Source organism: Panthera leo, chromosome F3 (genome assembly GCF_018350215.1).
Source record: "Panthera leo isolate Ple1 chromosome F3, P.leo_Ple1_pat1.1, whole genome shotgun sequence".
Taxonomy (NCBI): Eukaryota; Metazoa; Chordata; class Mammalia; order Carnivora; family Felidae; genus Panthera; species Panthera leo.
The window spans coordinates 57,292,550-57,308,849 of NC_056696.1; the positions used below are offsets into that span (position 1 = coordinate 57,292,550).

The following is a 16,300-nucleotide window of genomic DNA, read 5'->3' on the forward strand; positions in this document are numbered from 1 at the left end:
CACTTTCTCATTTTCTTCATGTCTCTGTGCAGATGCCATCTCATCAGGTTTTACTGACCTTCCTTTAAAATAGTACCACCACCCCCACCTCCCCCACCTCACATGCTGTTTTCTGACCTTTACCTTGCTTTTTTCTTAATATGAATGTATTTATTTTCTGTCTTCCTTCGTTGGAAGGACCCTGTTTGTTATCCTACTCTAGGTTCCCAGAACAGTTCTTAGCACATAGTAGGCATTCAAAACTTTGTTTATTAAATAAAGGAATAGATGAATATTATGAAAGGAAAATGAAAAACAAAAGGAAAAATGAGGACAGGGTTATCATGAGCAAAAGGGTCCGAAGGTTCTTAAACATAATGGAGGAACTTGTTTGGAGAGGAGCGTAATCTGATACTGAGGAACTAGTAAAACATTCTTACTGCGTCCCTGCTGTTCCTTTTACCACAGGCTTCACATAGACCTTTCCTTAATAGGGACATTCTTAATTAGTAGCCCAAATAATTCTATTGTGTTAATATGATCAAAAACAGCACTGTTCATTAGAAGTGATGCAAGCTACAATGTAAGCTCTACAGGTAAGTTAAAACTTTTTAGTAGCCCCATAAAAAAGAAGTCAGAAGAAACAGATGAACCTTCTTTTAATATTATATTTAGGTCAACATATCTAAGGTATCTTTTGACATACAGCCTCTCTAAAACTTGTTTTGAGATATTTCACGTTCTTTTTTTGTACTATTTGAAATCTGATAAATATTTTATATTTACAGTACATCTCAATTTGGACTAGCAATGTTTTCAATTGCTCAGTAGACACTGGTGGCTAGTGACTACTATATAAGACATACATACAGTCTAGAGCATATGTGCATGCATTCAACCAATATTTCTTCAACCAATATTTGTAGAATGGTGCCAGACGCCATTCTAAATGCTGGGAGTTTACTGGTGAAGAAGACAGATGGGGTTTTAAGGAGTTTATATTTTACTGGGAAGGGACAGATAATCAAAATAATTTCAAAAAAGAATAAGTGGAAAGGGGGTTATTTATATATTGGTTGATTTAAATAATATACCTACTGTAAAGTACACAAATCTTAAGTGCATGTAATTAGATGACTTTTTATGTCCAGTGATAACCACCCAGATCACAGGTCTTCCTCTTGCCCCTAGGTAAGAAGTTTGAGAGTTAGAGTTTTAAGTGGGGGAAGGTGTGGGAGGAATGTGTAATATCTTTTCTAATTTTGATAAATGTGGAAAGGAGGAAGTAATTTTCTGGACGACTGCATTATTTCCTTTTGGGAAGAAGGAAATTGAGTTTGGAGCCAAATCTATCCTTTGCCTTTGATCTTCCATTTTGTAATGGTAATACATGTTTTAAAAGGCTGCCCTCTAGTATCTAAAATGAACTAAGAAGAGAAATCAGTTATAGAACTATACCTAGTGAAGGTCTAGTGTTTTAATAAGGGTTCTGTCGATGAAAGAAAGAGTTAACTGTGATATTCCATACTCTGGGTGCATTATAAATTCTGCGTTGATTATATACTGTTTCTAAGCTGAATATAAATGATATTGGATTTTTCATGTTAATGTTTTTAGTATGAGTAAAGCAAATTTATAATTGACTTACTTTTACCCTCTGGTTTTTAAGAAGTCAAAATTGTTTCTTAAGAAGGTGGTATAGCCTGCTTTTCTGCATATTCCAACTTGACAAACAAATTAATAATTCTGGGCATAATGTTTTTCACTTTGAAACCTTTTATGTGATTTGTTTTCTGGAGTTAATGGCACTTTTAAACTTCAAATATCTGTTACTTTTGTGTTTATGTAGAACTTGAGTTAACAGAGTTAATAGGTTATTTTGTTTATGTAAATCTTTTTAAAATTGGGCTTTCCCAGTGTTTTACAATGACATTAAAGTAATGTAATGGTAGGCCACGTGCTTTATGTGTGAATGATGATTATCATTTTATCTTTGCAGATTTTGAAGGATATAGCCAATCGATACCATATGATGAGAGGTTCCAAAATACATTTTGTGCCAGGCTGGGATTGTCATGGGTTACCCATTGAAATAAAAGTATTGTCAGAACTTGGTGGAAAAGCTCAGAATCTTTCAGCTGTAGAAATTAGAGAAAAAGGTAAATAATCCCTATTTCTTTTTTTAAATGGTTATTCATAAACACTGGTCCCTAGGAAAAGTCAGGACTTAATCAAAGAGACTTTCTGTTGTTTTTTGGTTTTGGTTTTTTTGGTTATAATGGTATCTATTAGAAACCAGTTTTTGTTACAGAAAATTCAGATCTCATTTAAATGACTTTTGTGAGAACTTACGTTCAGAGACTGAGGAAAGGTTTCTGAGCATTTCCACGTACATTTTCCAATTTTTTGATGTTCATATTTTGTGAAATTATTGTGGTCAGTGTTTTTATTTACTTTCCTAGCTGGAGTTTGTTGACCTATTTCAGGTGCTAGACTAAAAGTCAGTTCTAAAATGCATATATATTTTTTAAATTAATCTCTTATTTGATCCGTTAGTAGCTGGGTGAGGGAGGAATCTTCTGTTCTTAAATTATCATGTATTTAGATATGATTGTGAAGATTTTTGACATCACTGTGAAACATCTTCGTGTTAATGGCCTAAACTAGATGTACTGATTACTTTTTCTGTGTATAATGAAATAAAAATTACTCTTACCTTTTCCCAAATTAAGAAATACGAAAAATAATTTTTCCAGTTTATTTTTTCTAAATGTAAAGTTCATTGTATAAAGTCTGAAGAATAGTTTTGAAATTCTAATTAATTCTAGAATTTGTTTTAGTTATCTTCTAGACACCTTTAACTTTCAAAATAATTTCCCTATTATATACATTTTGTACTGTATACTATGTACAATACCTGCTTTTAGAGACCTACATACTAAACCATCTTTAAGAGTTTGAATTTATTGGGGCTCCTGGGTGGCTCAGTTGGTTGAGCATCCAACTCTTGGTTCTGGCTCAGGTCATGATCTCACGGTCGTGAGTTTGAACCCCATATCATGCTTTGTACTGGAAGCCCTTCCCTGGCTTGTTCACTCGCTCACTCGCTCTCTCTCTCTCTCTCTCTCAAAAAAAATAAACATTAAAAAAAAAGAGTTTGAATTTATTGGTTTTCAGATGCTTTTTTTTTTTTTTTTTTGTCTTTCTTAAATTTGTTTTTTAGCTAGATCATTTGCTGAAGCAGCAATTGAGAAACAGAGATCAGCATTTATTCGTTGGGGAATAATGGCAGATTGGAATAATTGCTACTATACATTTGATGGAAAATATGAGGCCAAACAGTTGAGACTTTTCTACCAAATGTATGAGAAGGTAATGAAGTATTTTTTTTCTTTGAGTATGTTAAATAATGTGTTACAAAATTCCAGCTTTCATATGTATTTGTCTTTCATAGGGCTTGATTTATCGATCTTACAAACCTGTGTTTTGGTCTCCTTCATCAAGGTATGTATGTGTTTTTGGTAGTGAAAGTGGAGAATTTTGTGAGGCCTTCAAATATTTATATGTAATATTCTTAAACCTTAGGACTGCATTGGCTGAAGCAGAACTTGAGTATAATCCTGAACATGTCAGTCGCTCAATATATGTAAAATTCCCTCTCTTGAAACCTTCTCCCAAGTTGGTATCTCTCATAGGTAAGATTTATTCATTGCTTGAAATTTATTCAAGTTACAGAATTGTAACATTTGGTAGCATATTTAAAATTTTATTTTCACAGGGGTGCCTGGGTGGCTCAGTCGGTAGAGCGTCCAACTTCAGCTCGGGTCATGATCTCACAGTTTGTGAGTTCAAGCGTCAGAGCCCCGCGTCAGGCTCTGTGCTGACAGTTCAGAGCCTGGAGCCTGCTTTGGATTCTGTGTCTCCCTCTCTCTCTGCCCCTTCCCCGCTCATGTTCTGTTTCTCTCAAAAATGAATAAACATTAAAAAAAAAAATTAAAATTTTGTTTTCACAGATGGTTCATCTCCTGTTAGTTTTTTAGTCTGGACTACCCAGCCTTGGACAATTCCTGCCAATCAAGCTGTTTGTTATATGCCAGACTCAAAGTAAGTTTATTTCTATATTTTTTGTTCTATCCACAAATAGGAGCAGTTTCATCATTAGCATTATTTTGGATTTATTTTATCATTGTTCTCTTAAAATTCGGTGAATTATAACATAGTTATTATGTTCATATAGGTTTTTTTTTTTTTAACCTTTATTTATTTTTGAGACAGAGAGAGACAGAGCATGAATGGGGGAGGGTCAGAGAGAGAGGGAGACACAGAATCGGAAGCAGGCTCCAGGCTCTGAGCTGTCAGCACAGAGCCCGACGCGGGGCTCGAACTCACGGACCGTGAGATCATGACCTGAGCCGAAGTCGGACGCTTAACCGACCAAGCCACCCAGGCGCCCCTGTTCATATAGGTTTTATTAAGCTTTAGATGATTCCATTTAAGACCTCACATGTGGCTTTTTTGGAAAACAAATGTAAGGGATGAAGTTCTTTGAAAGTAGTGCTTTTTTTTTATTTTGAAGTTAGTTTTCCTAAAATGATGTAAAACATTTAAAATAGCTGTGGCTTTTCTTTTTCATTATTAGTAATTTTCTCCTAAAATTTTATTTTAGGTATGCTGTTGTGAAATGTTCCAAATCTGGGGACCTGTACATACTTGCTGCAGATAAAGTAACATCCATTGCTTCTGTTTTGGAAACAACACTTGAAGTTATTTCAACATTTTCAGGTGAAGATTTATAGATACTCTGACCATCACAGTCATCAGAGTATCCATTTGATTTGAGTTTAGTATTTGGCTGAACATTTCTCATTTTAAATTGAAACAGATATGGCCTCTGTTTTTGTAGAATATATTTCACATTGATTACACTGAAGGAAAATATATATTAAATGTGATAAGAGTCTAGAAAATATGAACATTAACAAAAACACTAACAGTATATCTGGCAAATACCTAAAGAAAAATTAGATAAATGTCCTTTGTACAATGTAGAATGTACAAGTATCCTTTTAAAATTTTATTCAAAGGATGCCTCCTGGCTCAGTCAGTAGAGCATGTGACTCTTGATCTCAGGGTCATGAGTTCAAGCCCCACATTGGGCATGGAGCCTACTTACAATAAAAATTTCTTAAAAATTAAAAACAAAAAAATAAAATTTTACTCAAAATTGAGTCACCAAAAATTCTTGTTATCTGATTTAATCAGAGACACAGGGAAGGAATTAAATATGTTTATTTTTTGGTATATGATTTTAATGAGGAAATTTAATAAATTCAGAAAATTATTCCTGAGATTGTTCTTCTGTCAAAAGAATCCTTAGTAAGCTGTAATTTGTAACTTCTGAAGTATTGATTGATTTTGAAATATAATTACTAAAATCTAGGGAAGTCCATTTATTTATTTTAATTTATTTTAATGTTTGTTTATTTTTGAGAGAGAGAGAGACAGAGCGTGAGCAGGGGAGGCACAGAGAAAAAGGGAGACACAGAATCCAAAGCAGGCTCCTGAAAGCTCAGAGCCCAATGCAGGGCTTGAACTCACGAACTGTGAGATCCTGACCTGAGCCGAAGTTGGACACTTAATCAACTGAGCCACCCAGGGCACCCCAAAATCTAGGGAAGTTTAAAATTACCTTTTATCTTTAGGGATGATACATCTTTGCGTTCCTTGAATTTCTTACTTAAAGAGAAAAATCACATGAGTAGGATGAGTAGAGATACCCCGAAATGGAAAGATTGCCTAGTCAAATAAAGAAGCCCTCTAAGTGCATCATTTTAGACGAGATTGGGCGTGTTCAGGGTGGTATGGCCACAGACCTAAATGTATCATTTTAGGTGCAGGCCAATTAGAAGTTGAAGCGGTCTTAACAAAAATAAGAGGGTTTTATGTCAAAAGCAGGAAAGAAGCTACAAAATGTTTGGTATTTAATACCATTTGGTCCTTGTTGGTGCCGTAAGTTAGAGGATCCAGCATATTCTTTACCCCATAACCCTCTCCTATCCCTTTTTTAAGCACAGAAGGTAGTACAGATTTCACTGAAAAGTTAGATGTTGTTGCAGAAGCTGAATGGCATTCCCATGAGGTGTTTGAAGGTACTCAGGTTAGATTGGATAATTGTTTCAAATTATTACATCAGAAAATTATTGGGTTGCCGTTTTGAGCCACCACATTTTAGAGGAGTAGGTACACTTCTCATCTGCGGCAAATAAACTGATGACGGATAGCTTATTAACTTATTAAAGTGGGAGGAATGTTGAACAGCTAAAATGTAATAACTTGTGTAGGATAGCTTTTCTTTACAGAAAAATATAAATTGTTCCTTATTGACCAAAGATCTTTGTTGGGAGGGGAGAGAGAATATTGACTGGCAGATACACTAAGGATGGAGATAAAGGAAGGTTAATGGGTGAAGTTTACTTTGCCCTAAACCTTTCATTTCCATCCTAAAAATGCTTGACAAGTACAACGTAGGGCCACAGGGACTTGTCTTACTTGCAAATCTAACTTAAAGAAAGGAATCAAAGTGAAAAAATCAATATTAACAATTCTCTTCATTGACAGCATTATGAATTATCTTGGAAAACATGTATCCTGAAGTATTCAAGTTTTTCCTAGTAATTTAAGTATTTTCTAGCAATAAAATGCCAAGTCATCCAAGTCCAACAGTGAGGAGAACTTGTGATTTATTTTCAGAAAAGGGAGTTCATTGCCATCAGTTATAAGGGAATGTTAATTTTTCTCAAGCCTTTTTATTCGTATACTGTTATAATCAAAATGAAATCAGCAACAGGGCTATCTATGAAATGTTAAAGTTAAAAGATTTGTATTCTTTTGGTGATATTGAATCGGTTACGTCTTATTCCTCTACAACCAGAAAGGAAGGATCATAAAAGTGGAGACATTGCTCTGTGAGGACAGATTTTTTTTTTAAGTTAATATTATTTAGTTTAGAAAGATGAAGGATGATTTGTGGGGAAGATCTTAGGAGTAAGGGGACCATTGAAATTTCTTTAATTATTGAAGAGTAGATAGACTTAACAGACTTACCTAGTACATCTTGGTAAATACATAAGTAGAACCAGGTAATCTTTTTAAAGTTCGGAGACTTATTTATTTCTGTTGTCTTTAGAGCATATGAAAGATTAATTTATAGAATCCAACTCAAGAAGCAGTGAAGGTGAGAAACATTACTGATAGTGTGGAAAAATTGATGGTGGATCAATGTATTATTAAAAGGGCTGGGGTTATACAGAATGTTAGAGTCATACTTGCTTTGGAAGTTGGATTCAATCATTTATTAGCCATGTAACACGAGGCATATTGCCTACATTTTCTTGTTTTCTGATTTATAAATTGCAGATAATATTAGGTGTTTGGTAGTATTATGAAGATGAAGTAAGAATTTATGTTGAACCCAGTACATGGTAGGTACCTACTGACTGTTAGGTATTATTTATCATCTCTTACCTTTTTAGGGTAACATTATGAAAAGCAACAACAGTTAATTCCCATAGAGATAGTGTTAGAACCTGTTGGTCATTGATCTGTTCTAATTTCTTTGTCCTTATATTCCAAAAGGTGCATAGCTGTACATAAGTTAGAGAAATCTTGGGCTCATTTGTGTTGTCTGTTATAATAATTGCTAATATTTTATTTTTATTTTTATTTATTTTTAATTTTTTAAATGTTTATTTATTTTTGAGAGAGAGACAGAGCATGAATGGGGGAGAGTCAGAGAGAGAGGGAGACACAGAATCTGAAGCAGGCTCCAGGCTCTGAGCTGTCAGCACAGAGCCCGACGCGGGGGCTCAAACTCACGGACCGTGAGATCATGACCTGAGCCGAAGTCGGACGCTTAACCGACTGAGCCACCCAGGCGCCCCAATAATTGCTAATATTTTAAATCATTTACTGTGTGGCAGTTATTGTGCTAAGTGCCCCAAATACTTAAAATGTATTACCTCAATTTATCCTCATGGCAACCCTCTGAGATGGGAACTGTAATTTTCTACATACTATAGGTTCCTAAAGGTCACAGTGCAAGTAAAAAGGGAAGCCAAGTTTGAGGCCAGTCTTGTTCCAGATCCTGCACTTTTCTTTTTTTTTTCTTTTAATTTGTTTTAATGTTTATTTTTCTTGAGAGAGAGAAAGAGAGAGGGAGAAATTGAGCATGAGCAGGGGAGGGGCAGACAGAGAGGGAGACACAGAATCTGAAGCAGGCTCCAGACTCTGAGCCGTCAACATAGAGCCCGATGTGGGGCTCGAACTCATGGACCGTGAGATTATGACCCGAGCCAAAGTCAAAAGCCTAACTGACTTAGCCACGCAGGCACCCCTCTTTTATTTTTTTTAATTGAAGTTTATTTATTTATTTTGAAAGAGAGGGAGAATGAGCAGGGGAGGGGCAGTGAGAGGAGAGAGAATTCCAAGCAGGCTTTGTGCTCCACGCTGAGTACAACATGGGGCTCATTCTCAACGATGGTGAGATCATATCCTGAGCCAAAAATCAAGAATCGGACACTGAATTGACTGAGCCACCCAGGTGCCAGGAAGATCCTGCACTTTTCACTTGCTACTCTCTTGCTACTCTTAAAGAGGTAGAAACATTGTTACATAAGATAATTCTTAATTATGGGTTTTTTTTCCCCACAGGTGTAGATTTGGAAAATGGTACTTGTACTCATCCTTTAATTCCTGGTAAAGCCTCTCCTCTTTTACCTGCAAATCATGTGACCATGACAAAAGGAACAGGGTTGGTTCACACAGCCCCAGCCCATGGTATGGAAGATTACAGTGTAGCTTCTCAACACAACCTGTCCACGGTACTTTTCCTCTTTTCTTTCAATTGTTGCTTTTGTAGAATTAAAGTGATAAAGCCTAATTAACATCTTTATGTTTTGGTGATAAGCAATCATTTTTGTCACAATTAAGTTGTGAAATGCTCGGGTTTGTTCAGTACCCCAATGCCTCGTTAATTCATACTAATTGAGAAAGGTTTTGGAGAATTAACACAAAATCAGCACAGAATTAGAATTGAAAAATACGTATTAAATGGGGAGAATTTTTTCTCTTTCTGTTTGAAAGAGCAGTTTGTTTTTAAACAGTCCTCTTTAAATTTATGTTATACATGTCAGTTACTTAGGGAGTTTTTTCCTTTAGTTAAAAGTGAGTCCCAAAGTCAGCACAATATATGTACATTACAATTGATCTGGACATTAATAGAGACCAAGTTAAAGGTATTTTTAGTATATTTAACTTTTTAAAAAATTATTTTATTTTTCATCATCAAAAGTGTACTCTTTAATCCCCACCCCTATTTCCTCCATCCCCTCCTCCCCCCTCCCCTCTGGTAACCATCAGTTTGTTCTCAGTAGTTAAGAGTCTGTTTCTTGGTGTCTCTCTCTCTCTTTTTGCCTTTTGTTTGTTTCTTAGATTCCACATATGAGTGAGATCATATGGTATTTGTCTTTTTTGACTGACTTATTTTGCTTACCATTATACTCTAGATACATCCGTGTTGTTATAAATGGCAAGATTTCATTCTTTTTTATGGCTGAATAATATTCCAGTGTGTGTGTGTGTGTGTGTGTGTGTGTGTGTGTGTGTGTGTGTGTGTACTGAGCCACCCAGGCGCTCCTGAATTCGTGTTTTTTTTTAATGTTTTTGGGTAAATACTCAGTAGTGTGATTACCAGATTATAGGGTAGTTCTGTTTTTAACATTTTGAGGAAACTCCATACTGTTTCCACAGTGGCTGCACAGGTTTGCATTTCTACTAACAATGCACGAGGGTTCCTTTTTCTCCATGTCTTTGCCAACACTTGTTGTTTCTTGTGTTTTGATTTTAGCCATTCTGATAGTTGTGCAGTGATACCTCTTTGTAGTTTTGATTTGCATTTCCCTGATGATGAGTGATGTTGAGCATCTTTTCATGTCTTTTGCCCATCTGGATGTCTTCTTTGGAGAAATGTCTGTTCATGTCTTCTGCCCATTTTTAATTGGATTATTTTTGCGGTGTTGAGTTTTATAAGTTCTTCATATATTTTGGATACTAACCCTTTATCAGATATGTCATTTACAAGTGTCTTATCCCATTTAGTATTTTGCCATTTAGTTTTTTTGGTTGTTTCCTTCTCTGTGAAGAAACTTTTTATTTTGGTGTAGTCCCCATAGTTTATTTTTGCTTTTGTTTCCCTTGCCTCAAGAGACCTCTCTAGAAAAAAGTTGCTGCAGTCGATGTCAGAGAGGTTACTGCCTATGTTCTCTTCAAAGATTTTTATGATTTCAGGTCTTACATTTAGGTCTTTAATCAATTTTGAGTTTGTTTTTGTGTATGGTGGAAGAAAGTGGTCCAGTTTCATAATTTTGCATGTAACTGTCCAACTGGAAAAATTCGTTGAAGAGACTTTTTCCCATGGTATATTCATTCCTCCTTTGTCGAAGATTAATTAACTATACAATTGTCAGTTTACTTCTGGGTTTTCTGTTCTATTCCATTCATCTATGTGTCTATTTTTATGCCAGTACCATACAATTACTATCACTTTGTAACATAACTTGAAATCTGGAATTGTGATACCTCCAGTTTTGTTTTTCTTTTTAAAAATTTTTCTAATGTTTATTTTTAAGAGAGAGGGAGAGAGACAGAGACATTAGAGGGAGCATTAGAGGGGGAGGGGCAGAGAGACGGAGACACAGAATCCGAAGCAGGCTCTAGGCTCCGAGCTATCAGCACAGAGCCCGATGCAGTGCTTGAACTTATGAACCATGAGATCATGACCTGAGCCAAAGTTGGACGCTTAACCGACTAAGCCACCCAGGCGCTCCTGTTTTTCTTTTTTAAGATTGCATTGGCTATTAGAGGTCTTAGGTGTAGTTCCACACAAATTTTAATATTTTTTGTTCTGTGAAAAATGCTGTTGGTATTTTGATAGAGATTGCATTAAATCTGTAGATTGTTTTGGGGAGTATAGACATTTTAACAATATTTGTTCTTCCAACCCATGAACATAGAATGTCTTTCCATTTCTTGGCATCATCTTGAATTTCTTTCATCACTGTTTTACAGTTTTTAGAGGACAGGTCTTTCACTTATGGTTAAGTTTATTCCTAGATAATTTATTATTTTTAGTACAATTTTAAATGGGATTGGTTTCTTAATTTCACTTTCTGCTGCTTCATCATTAGTGTATAGGAATGCAACAGATTTCTGTACATTGATTTTGTATCCTGTGACTTTACTGCATTCATGTACCAGCTCTAGCAGTTTTTGGGTGGAGTCTTTAAGGTTTTATATATATAGTATCATGTCATCTGCAAATAATGGGAGTGTTATTTCTTTCTTAGCAATTTGGATGCCTTTTCTTTATGTTGTCTAATTGCTATGGTTAGGACTTCCAGTACTATGTTGAATAAAAGTGGTGGGAGTGGACTTCCTTGTCTTGTTCCTGACCTTAGGAGAAAAGCTCTCAGTTGTTCCCCATTGAGTACATTGTTGGCTGTGAGTTTTTCATACACAGGCTTTATTATGTTAAGGTATGTTTTCTTTACTACTTTACAGAGGGTTTTTATCGTGAATGGATGTTGTACTTTGTCAGATGCTTTTTCTGCATCTGTTGAAATGATCATAATGGTTTTTATCCTTTCTCTTATTGATGTGACACCATGTTGGTTGTTTTGTGAATCTTGAACCACACTTGCATACAGAAATAAATCTCAAATGATTACGGTGTGTGATTTTTTAAAAATGTATTATTAGATTCAGTTTGCTAATATTTTGTTGAGGATTTTACTTTTTTTTTTAATTAAACTTCAGGTATTTGTTTTAATAAGACATTGTGCCTTTTGGGGTGCCAGAGTGGTACAGTCTGTTAAGCGTCTGATTCTTCATCCTGGCTCAGGTCATGATCTCACAGTTGTGAGATCAAGGCCCTGCATCAGACTCTGCGTCAGACTTTTCCGCTGCGTGGAGCCTGCTTAAGATTCTCTGTCTCGCTCTCCCTCTGCTCCTCCCCTGCTTGTGTGCTTGTGCGCTTGTGCGCGCCCTGTGTCTCAAAAACAAAAAAGACATTTGCCTTTTGTGGTTTAAATGTGTAAATCCACAAATTTCTATTAACTAAGAAGCATCCAGATTTTCAATGCAGTGAAAGACTGTACTGATATGTTTTATATAGATTGTTTTGCCGGGTATTGTCATAAGATAAAACATCTTGGTACTTTGTTGTTGAAAATAACCCTTTGTAGGATTGTTTAGTGGATGAAGATGGAGTTTTCACAGAAGTTGCAGGTCCTGAACTTGAAAACAAGGCTGTCCTTGAAGAGGGCACAGATGTGGGTGAGTATTGTATGTGTTATTATGATAAATAGATATTTTCTGAAAAGCAGCCAGCAGTAAGCTTTGCTGGCTCTTCTCCCATCTAACACTCTCATTAGAAACAAAAATCTGAAATTGTATTTTATTTTACTGCATGGTTTAAAATGGAAGTTGGGACTTGTTCATCTTTTGCTTTAAAATTGTTCTGTTTAAGCAAAGCAGGGCAGTCAACAGGGAGTGGTGTTATTTTATGGCTATGGCTGTATTAGTTTTGTGGAGAAATAAAATCAAGCTTGAGGCTAGGTGCTGACCGTGTATCAGACACTACTGTTTTTCTAACCCTCTTGTAAATCACTGATCCCCTGTGCAGCGCTGTTTATGTACTATGATCTTCGGGGTCCTCCAGCCTTGACTTGTCTTTTTGACTTTTTATAGTTATAGACCCAAGGACCAGGTACTGTTAAGACCTTTCTTCGCCCACACTAAGACTAAGGCTAATTAAACATGGTGTATTACTTTCCTAGAACTACTGTAACAAATTACCATAAATCTACCAGCTTAAAACAACAGAAATTTATTCTCACAGTTGCGGAGGCTAGAAGTCTGAAATCAGTGGTTTGGCAGGGCCTTGCTCCCTCTGAATGCTCTATGGAAGAATCCTTCCTTGTTTCTTCCTAGCTTCTGGTGGTTTCTGGTTATCCTTAGCTTTCCTTGGTATCACTCTAATCTTTGCCTCCGTTGTCACAAGTCCTTTGCTCTTGTTTGTCTCTATCCTCCCCTCTTATTAGGACACTAGTCATTGGATTCAGGGCCTACTCTAATCCAATGTGACCTCATCTTAACTTGATTACATCTGCAAAGACCCTATTTCCAAATATGGTCACATTCACAGGTACTAAGGGTTAGGATGTGAACATATCATTTGGGGGGATAAATTCAACCCACTATAGCTGGTTTCTTTTGGATTCTTTGGAGACCATTTTAAGATTCATGGTATGAAAGATTATGGCTATGAGTTTCAAACGTAGAATTTTAGATATATCCTATTTATCTTTCCTTTGGAATGAAGAGCCATGGGAATGGCTTAATTTAGAGTCTACTTAAGGTTTTGTAGTCCCTGCTTTTTTTTGCCAAGAGATTCCCAGATTATGCCTCTGTAGCTACTCTTACCAACTGGTACCTACTGGTTCAGATTAGTACTCCCTGGGAATTACAGAACTATTAGGATTTTCATAGTACTTTTTAATTCTAATGTAAATTGTTATTGATTTTTTAAAAGTTATAAAGATGCTTCAGGCTTCAAAACATTTGTTGAAAGAGGAGAAATTGGTACACAGCTATCCCTATGACTGGAGGACTAAGAAACCAGTGGTTATTCGTGCCAGCAAGCAGTGGTTTGTAAATATCACGGATATCAAGGCTACAGCCAAGGTATACGAGACATCCTGTTGTGAGCATTGGGTTTTAATTCCTTTAGTATGAAAGGATTGCATGGGAGGTTGAAGTAGGATTTGGGGAATAGAAGGGATTGCTGCTATTATGATTTGGTGATGTGATTTGGTTTCATAAAATTATAGTTTTAGATTTAGAAGCATCTTGGATTTCCATTCCTTCATTATACACGTGTGGCTTAAAGAGGTTAAGTGACACGCCCAAATTTCCTGCCCAGTATAGTGAAAGTAATATAGAGTTAGGACAGATGTGAATTCGGGAGGTGGTTAGCCTCTCAGAACCTCAGTTTCCTCATCTATATAAAGTTGATAATAATGCCTACCTCGTGGGGTAAGTGAATGAGGGTTCCAGACCAGTGTCTGGCACATAGTAGACATTTCAGTAAAACTCTTTAAAAACGCTTTGCTTCCTTAAGATTGAAATTGCAGTCCATTCAAAAAATTGTTGCTTTGACTTAACAAATACTTTAAAATGGGTATTCTAAATATTAATATATATTTGAGCTCCTTCATTCACCACATAGTATATGTATCTGTGTGTGTGTGTGTGTGTGTGTGTGTGTGTGTGTGTGTTGTAAACAACTTAATTCTGTTGAATGAAAGAGCTCAAATATATATTTGTTAGCCAGGCTGATAATGAAGACACTTTATGTTACTGCTTTCATCTTAACATATAACTGTAATCAGTTGGTTTATTTGTTGACTTGGCAGTTTGAAGCCCTTGCCAAAGCCGGGCAAGCAGTTTACATTTTCTGTGTTTGTGTAGAGTGGACAACTATCGTAGGGACTGTTTTATTGTTTGCATTCCTGTGAAGCCTGTTTTCCTTTGTTGTAAATGTTAAGTTTTGTAACTTCAGCTCTGCACAGATTTTTGATTGAAGAACATCTAAGTCTGATGCAGAATGCTGGAGCCTAGTGTTTTGTTTTGTTTTGTTTCGTTTTGGTTTTGATTCCTTCACAGATAATTTTCAGTTTCTCATTGCAGTAATAGAATAATGTACTGCATGTTTCTCCTACCCAAATTCAACATTAATCACCTTCTGGCCAATTTTATTTTGTCTGCACCCCTCCTACCACCTTCCTTTCACTCTCCACCCATTGGATTATTGTGAAGCAAATTTCAGGCCTTATGTCTTCATAAAGATTTCAGTTAGTATACCTGAAAGATAAAGACTATTTAAACATAATTGAACTGCCATTGTTACCATCTTATAAAAGTAATAGTTATTGCTTAACAAAATCAAATATCCAGTCTGTATTCATATTTCTGGCATTTTCAAACCAAGGATGAATCAAATTGAATCGCATATGTTGCCATTCTTCCAGTAGGTTTTGAGGGAGGGGATTTCTTGTAGTTGAGGTTAAGTGAGGAAAATATTTAAATCGCTCTGCAAGCAGAAAAATGCTTAATTAATGGCTCGATTCTTAAAAATGAAGTTGACATATTTGTCCTTTCTTGAGATTAGTACCAAACATTTTTCTTATATAACTCATCTTTTGGTAACTGACAAATGAAATGAAATAAAAAACAACTTTTTGGGGGGCTGAAGGTAGAGGAAGTTCTTGCGAGAGAGCAAATAAATAGAAAGTGACTGTGATTTTCAGAGTGTTTTCTGTGTTGTAAACCATAGTATGTGAAATTAGGTTATATTGCAGCCCTTGTTTATCAGCCTAAAACAGCAGCTTATTTTTTAAGTAAGTACTTAAAAATTATTGTTGCAGTCATGTTTGAATGTATTTTAACTGTGGTTTAACTAAGTGTAATACTTCTACTAACCCTAGTATTACCAGTTTTGATCTAGGGTGTTTGGAAATCAGTAGAAAATCTCTTGTCCCGTCCTCTAAAGGTGAAGTCTGTTCTCAGTGTTATTTATTAGATCCTTTGTGGCCTTCTTTTAACTTTGCTTCATTTACTCTGAAATCTGTTTTTTAGTTTAATTTTTTGGGTGTGGGGAGGGAGACATGTAAATGAATATAAACATCCAAAATAAAGAGCTATGAGAATAAATAGTGGAAGTTCTGGAAAATTTGTTCTGCTTACTCTCTCTGGATGTGATTTGTGCATCAATTACAGGAATTGTTAAAAAAAGTGAAATTTATTCCTGGATCAGCACTGAATGCCATGGTTGAAACGATGGACAGACGGCCGTATTGGTGTATATCAAGGCAAAGAGTTTGGGGTGTTCCAATCCCTGTGTTTCATCACAAGACAAAAGATGAATTCTTGATCAACAGGTAGAACTCTTTCTGCATTTCTTTCAGCATTTTTTTTAAATGGAAACATTTTGTTTAAGTGTTACTTACTTTGAGAAAGAGAGAGAGAGAGAGAGAGCTAACAAGCCAGGGAGGGGCAGAGAGAGAGGGAGAGACAGAATCCCAAGCAGGCCCCGCAGTGTCGTCACAAAGCCCCGTGTGGGGCTCAGTTCCATGAACTGTGAGGTTGTGACTGAAGCCGAAATCAAGAGTCACATGCCCAACCATCCAGGCCACCCAGGTGCCCC

General features: G+C 36.0%; 1 protein-coding gene across 1 annotated transcript in view; it reads left to right on the forward strand.

The window, feature by feature from the left end:
• Nucleotides 1-16,300, forward strand: part of IARS2 (isoleucyl-tRNA synthetase 2, mitochondrial) — a 69,552-nt gene that overhangs the window by 17,687 nt on the left and 35,565 nt on the right. Inside the window, exons 3-12 of the mRNA XM_042924604.1 lie at nucleotides 1,979-2,138; nucleotides 3,203-3,351; nucleotides 3,434-3,483; nucleotides 3,565-3,674; nucleotides 3,993-4,083; nucleotides 4,646-4,761; nucleotides 8,689-8,858; nucleotides 12,279-12,369; nucleotides 13,628-13,779; nucleotides 15,874-16,034. Of these exons, the coding sequence (XP_042780538.1) occupies nucleotides 1,979-2,138; nucleotides 3,203-3,351; nucleotides 3,434-3,483; nucleotides 3,565-3,674; nucleotides 3,993-4,083; nucleotides 4,646-4,761; nucleotides 8,689-8,858; nucleotides 12,279-12,369; nucleotides 13,628-13,779; nucleotides 15,874-16,034 (1,250 nt within the window). The remainder of the gene's footprint in view (nucleotides 1-1,978; nucleotides 2,139-3,202; nucleotides 3,352-3,433; nucleotides 3,484-3,564; nucleotides 3,675-3,992; nucleotides 4,084-4,645; nucleotides 4,762-8,688; nucleotides 8,859-12,278; nucleotides 12,370-13,627; nucleotides 13,780-15,873; nucleotides 16,035-16,300) is intronic.